The following is a 6,601-nucleotide window of genomic DNA, read 5'->3' as shown; positions in this document are numbered from 1 at the left end:
TTCCTTCTCATTTATTGTCTATTTTAAAGAATTTCTTCTTGGAGCTGAGCTGAGCTGAGCCTATATTATCATCCACAACAATTATGGTTATGACACTATTCCAGGGTCCAGTGATAATATCTAAATAGGAAATAGGAAAATGTCTCAAATTCTTGAAGCTATCATTCTTGCTGGGGACGTTTACCTCAAATCCTGCCTAAGATATATCAAAAAATAATTTCATTGATAGGAAGCATGAAATTGCATCTGTGTTGGTTACACCAGGTGGATCTTCTCAAGATATTATGGGTCCAGAGGCATCTGAACAATTTAAACATTAAGGTAGAATCACTTCAGATAGAGGGGAAAAAGCCAGAAAAATTAGTTTAAAAAATTTAACACTCGATTGGGGGTAATCTAATTGTTCTATATTCTTTTTGCTCTATTATTAAGATGGTTTTGAAAACAAAGTCTACTGGTTTTGATGTGATTACAAAAACAATTAACACTCATTGTATAACCTAACAATGAAAATAGGGAAAGTCACAAAGAAAAAAACTAAAAATATTAAAATCTAAAACTTTAATATCTAGAGAAAAACACTCAATATTTTCTTGTTTAGCCTTGTCTTAAATATAATGTATTTATATACTTTAAAAAATTATTTGGGAAGTTATATACATACTTTTTCACCTAATATTCAATGAACAGTTTTCCATGTCTTTAAATATATACTTGTAAAATGTGATTTTTAATTACCACATATATTTACTCCTATGAACATAACATTATTTAGCCAATCCATTATTGATGGAAGTTTTGGTTGTTCCATTATTTCGTTTTTGCAGTTATAAATAACACTCTTCTTTTTTTTTTTTTTTTTTTTTTTTTGCGGTACGCGGGCGTCTCACTGTTGCGGCCTCTCCCGTTGTGGAGCACAGGCTCCGGACGCGCAGGCTCAGCGGCCATGGCTCACGGGCCCAGCCGCTCCGCGGCATGTGGGATCTTCCTGGACCGGGGCACAAACCCGTGTCCCCTGCATTGGCAGGCGGACTCTCAACCACTGCCCCACCAGGGAAGCCCAACACTCTTCTTTGAAAGTATTTCTGTTCACGTTAGAGAGTTAAAAAGGTATTTTTTTTTTTTTCTGCACTGGGTAGTTTTATTTTACAGAGGGGGTAAGGGTTAGGTGGTGTCAAGAAGAGTGACATGGAGCAAATAATTTTTATTAGCATTTTTTTCTTTTACAAATACACCAAAGAGTCATGCAATGCTGCCAGCATTGAATGCAATCCTGGGCCACAAGTCTGCACATTCCTTTGCAACTGGTCCTGTGATGGCAGAACCTTTCATCTCACCTTCATTGTTTACTGTGACCCCTGCGTTATCTTCAAAATAAAGAAACACACCATCTTTTCTCCAGTATGACTTTCGTTGTCGAATTACCACTGCTGGATATACCTTCTTTCTGAGCTCTGGTTTGCCGTTCTTGACTGTGGCCATCACCGTGTCACCCACACCAGCAGCAGGAAGTCTATTCAGTCGTCCCTTGATCCCCTTCACAGAGATGATATACAGATTTTTGGCTCCTGTGTTGTCAGCACAGTTGATCATGGCTCCAACTGGAAGACCCAAGGAAATCTGGAATTTGGCACCAGAGGACCCACCACATCCTCGGTTTGACATCTTGAACGCTGGAAAGGGACAAAAAGCTGTAATTTTTAATACCTTAAAATATCTTCCAGAAACCTTGTACCAGTTTACATCTATACTAGATTGGCATATGAGTGTTTATTTCTTCCTCCTCATTGGAAACAATGAATAATACCATAAGAAAAAAAAAAACAACCTTTGTTCATTTGGTAGGGGAATATGGCACTGTATAGGTATTTTTAATATGCATTTCTTTAATTAGCAGAATAGTTTACTTTCAAAATGCATTTGTTGATCATTTGCACCTTCATTGTGCCAGTTAATATTTCTGCTGAGAATTTAGCTAAGCTACTCCTTGGTGTTGCTGCCTTGCCATCCATTTTGTTTGGCCAAGCAGCCTGCAGGGACCTGAAATTGACACTAGTCCCTCATGCAAGCATGTGCCCTAGATAGCTGACTGCAGAGTCACAAGCAAATGTAAGTCACTGATATGACTTTACCAACAGCCTTTGTGATCAACAGTCTCCCCTTCCTCCCAGGGCCTTCCCTTTGTGTGCCCTTTAGATAAGACCACCATGGGGCTTATCAAAACTCACTCTTTTTGTTTGAATTGACCAATCTGGTCTTAGCCCAGGAACCACAAAGCATTCCACCCATGGACCCTAATAAAAGTATGTACCCCAAATTGTGTGTGTCTCTCTCTCTGGCTGCATCCTACCTTCACTTCCCCATGTGGCCCCTCAAGGTGGTTCCTCCAAGAACCGGGAGTAATAAACTTTTGTAACTCAGTTTCTCTCCTGGTCTCTTGTTAAATTGTGACTCACCAGATGGCACCCTGTGCTCCACTTAACAAGTGTTAACAAAGTAATAACAATTTCTTTGCCTATTTTTCTGATGGGATTTTTGTTTTTTCTTTCTTTATCTGTCTGAAATGTTTGTCTTATGATTGAAAAAAATATTTTTCCATTATTTTTATGTTTCTTTTACTTCTGTTTATGCCATTTTTTGATGTTTGCAAGTTTGTATGTCTATGTGTTTATGTAGTCAAAGCTATTGATTTTTTCCTTTATTTCTTCCCCATTTAAAAAGGGGAAGAAATAAAGGAAAAAGATAACTATTCATTTATATTTTTCTTTCAAACCTAATGGTTTAATTTTGTTGTTGTTGTTTAAGGCTATTATCCATCCTGAATTTATTTTGATGTGTGGTGGGAAGTACAGATCTAACTTTAGTCCCAACATTTTCCCCAAATAATTAACCTGTTCTCCCAGTGTAATCTGCTGAATAATCAGCTCTTTCCCTTCAGATCTTCAATGTCACTTCTTATTATATATTATAGTACTAGTTACATATATATATATATATGTTAAAAAATTATCTTCCAAGATACATCTATTCTTCTTCTACTACTACATTGCCTTAATTATTATGGTGCCGTATGGGCACCATATCTGGGAATGAAAGTCCTCTCCTTTTATTATTCTTATAAAATTTCAAAGTTAGTTTTATCTGACTTTTCAGTTATACTTTAGAATCACTCTGTCAAAAGAGTGTTGAGTTGTATAGAATAGCTAAATCAGTATATCCAAATTGCGCCCAATATAACAAGGTCCTTTTAAGGGAAAGAGCAAGCAGGAGAGTTAGAGGCAGAGAAAGAGATGATGGAAGCAGAAGACAGACAGAAGAAAGATTTTTTTTTTCTTTTTTCGGTACTTGGGCCTCTCACTGTTGTGGCCTCTTCCGTTGCGGAGCACAGGCTCCAGACACGCAGGCTCAGCGGCCGTAGCTCACGGGCCTAGCCGCTCCGCGGCATGTGGGATCTTCCCAGACCGGGGCACGAACCCGTGTCCCCTGCATCGGCAGGCGGACTCTCAACCACTGCGCCACCAGGGAAGCCCGAGAAGAAAGATTTGATGATGTCACAAGTCAAGGCAAGCAGGTGGTCTCTAGAAGATGAATAAAGCAAGGAAACGAATTCTCCTCTAGAACCTTCAGAAGGAAAGCAGCCCTTGATTTTAACCTAATAAGACCCACTTTGGACTTCTGATCTTCAGAACTGTGAGAGAATCCGCTTATGTTGCTTTTAGCCACAAACTTTGTGGTAATCTATTACAGCAGCAATAGAAAACTAATACAGAGATAACTGACATCATTATAATACTAAACTTTTCTTTCAAGAACATAATATACCACAACTTTGATTCATATCTCCTTCCATGTCCCTCAAGTGTTTGTTTTTAACATGAATATTCTGTATTTTGTGTGAGGTTTATCCTAATAATTTAGAGTCTATGGATGCTATTATTAATGGGATGTCTTCTCATCATTATATTTTACATAGTTATTTATGTTAAACAGGAAAGCTATTGCTACTTTTGTTAGTTTATTTCTTTTCCCCAATTGTTCTGATTTTCTGCCTTTAAAAAAATTCTGCTTTTATTTGTGTTAATTATTGCTTTATTTAGGTTTGTTTCAGGTTTATGTTGTGTTTATTATTTAGTTGAGTGCCCAATTCATTAATTTTCTTTTTTCTTCCTCATTTAACACTGAAAATAGTTGATGTTAAGATTTGCTTCTGACTACTTTTACATTGTCTTGTATTTTGATTTGTAGTGTTTTTCTTTTAATTATTTTAAAGTATTCTCTAGTAAAGAGTTTTAATTGACACTGACTGAAGATTTATATAATGAGACATTTTTTGTTAATGTTACTTAGAATTTATTTTGCCTTATTTTGTTCTTTATTGTATGTGTGCAAAGGGACATATGTAATTTTATATTTTTGAAAATGATAAAGGATTTTTTTTTAACCTGTGAACTAACATTTCATCCATTTTTATAACCATTCTATGAGCCCTTGGATAGAAGGTAATATTTTTCAGTTGATCAATGTCAATTAAATATACCATATTAAAAGTATAGTACAGGGCTTCCCTGGTGGCTCAGTGGCTGAGAGTCCACCTGCCGATGCAGGGGACACGGGTTCGTGCCCCGGTCCGGGAAGATCCCACATGCCGCGGAGCGGCTGGGCCCATGAGCCATGGCCGCTGAGCCTGCGCGTCCGGAGCCTGTGCTCCGCAACGGGAGAGGCCACAGCAGTGGGAGTCCTGCGTACCACAAGGGAAAAAAAAAAAAGTATAGTACAGTACAGACTGTTATATATTTGTGCTCTTTTTTTACTTGCAAACTTTGTGAGTCATTTTGCATATTATAAACAGAGTATAGCTAGATTTGTTTTAAACCCAATTGAATTGTTTCTAAAGGTAACAAGACCCAAATTAAATCATTAGCAGATGAACTTTACCAGGTGTATTGGAAAGAGATTTTAGGAGGTAGAATTGACATGACCTGATGACTTTGGTTGCATAGGGCAGAGAGTCACAGATGACTTCCAATCTTCCAGCTTGCACAGAAGAATGGGAATATCGTTATATGGAGCAGGTAAACGTAGATGTTGTAGGGATTCTTAATGGATGTGTTTGAGGTGCCTGTATAACATGCAAGTTGAGCATATCTAGTAGGTATTGGATGAAAAGATTTGGAGCTCAGGCATGTGATAAAAGCTAGGGTTTTATTGAGAGAAAGGCAGAGTTTTTCCTTTTGAGAGTGGAATAAACATGCTTGCCGTTTACATTGTACAAGAGATAGATTGAAGATAAAAGGCAAAGAGGGAATCATTAGCAGAGGATAATCCTGGATCCTGAGAGGGATCTTGAGTCTAAAGCAGAGGTAGAGCATTTGTCTTACAAAGGAGAAAAGATTTTAGAGGGGGAAAGAAGAAGATTAGCAGGAAAGTAAATAAGTTTTTTGACTGGGAGAGCAGAAGAGGAAAGGGAGAGGTTGTTTATTTCTGTTTGTCCAAGTCCTTTAAATTATCGTGGGATCCGCGCTGAATCTTGCTGCTCACGTACAGTCAAAGAAAGACTCATACACTACCTGATAAGTGAGGAATTTGAGTTATGCACTGGTTGTTTGCTCTCCTCAGCCTGGTATCTCCTGCTATCAGAGGTGCAATTTCTGTGCTTAATTTCCTGGTTTTGAGTGTGTTGTGCAGAGGTCTCTATGGTGCTTCTGTTTTATGAAAGCAGAGGAAGCAATGTCAGCTGATGAGCAAAGAAGACAGAGGTAGAGTGGTGAATTCGTTAAGGTAGTGATAATTTGAAATTAAAAAAAAAAAAAGAGAGAGAGAGCCAGTTTGGAGAGAGGACAGGATTTTGTGAGCATTCTTGAGAATCCAGCTGAGGCCAAGATGACTTGGAGAGCAAGGATTGTAATATTATCTCCAGAAGTACTCAGAGACCTGGAACAAGCACACACATTGGACCAGTGACTTACTTTATTGATGGCCCTCTGCACAGAAGGTATGGCAGTAGATCAAAGGACAGAGGGTCAGGGACCTAAGGGTGCTGGGAGAGTTCTGTACTTTATGGATCAACTTTGTAAAGGAATAGACTTACAGAAATGTACACAGATACTAATGGTATGGCTTAATGAATTCTCATAAGGTGAACATGACTGTGTATCCATCACCCAGATCATGAAATAGAAAATCACCCGCATAACAGAAGCACCCCCCCCACATACTCCCAGAGTACTATCCTCTCCAAATTCAGTCACTATTCTGATATGTGAATAGACACACACCATAAAAGATTAGTGTGTGTCTGACGTTATTCTTATATTAGGTTGTGGAATTCAGTTTTTTTGTTGTATGTAGCAATAGTCCAAACTTGCTTATTGCTATAGGTTGTGTTAATATACCCAATGCCTAGCCTATACTTTTTTGGAATTTACAAATAGTGCCCCTGTGAACATCATCGGGTTGCATATGCATATATTTGGGAGGTTATATATATCTAGGACTGGAATTGTTGAGTCATAGGATATACATATGTTCAGTGTTAATGGGTTCTGTCACTTTTCCAAAGACCATGAGAATAGCAGTGTATGAGAGTTCCTATTGCTTTACA

At 38.1% G+C, this 6,601-nt stretch overlaps 1 protein-coding gene across 1 annotated transcript; it reads right to left on the bottom strand.

Annotated features, from left to right (window-relative positions):
* Nucleotides 1–1,222: 1,222 nt before the first annotated feature.
* Nucleotides 1,223–1,665, bottom strand: LOC309825193 (large ribosomal subunit protein uL14-like; the record flags this gene model as incomplete). The annotated part of the gene is made up of 1 exon (XM_082658673.1): nt 1,223–1,665. One exon carries the CDS (start codon nt 1,663–1,665, stop codon nt 1,243–1,245), a length of 423 nt encoding a protein of 140 aa, XP_082514799.1. The 3' UTR covers nt 1,223–1,242.
* Nucleotides 1,666–6,601: the final 4,936 nt, after the last annotated feature.

Source organism: Grampus griseus (genome assembly GCF_964374135.1).
Source record: "Grampus griseus genome assembly, chromosome: 7".
Classification (NCBI taxonomy): domain Eukaryota; kingdom Metazoa; phylum Chordata; class Mammalia; order Artiodactyla; family Delphinidae; genus Grampus; species Grampus griseus.
This window is presented reverse-complemented; position numbering and strand designations above follow the sequence as displayed.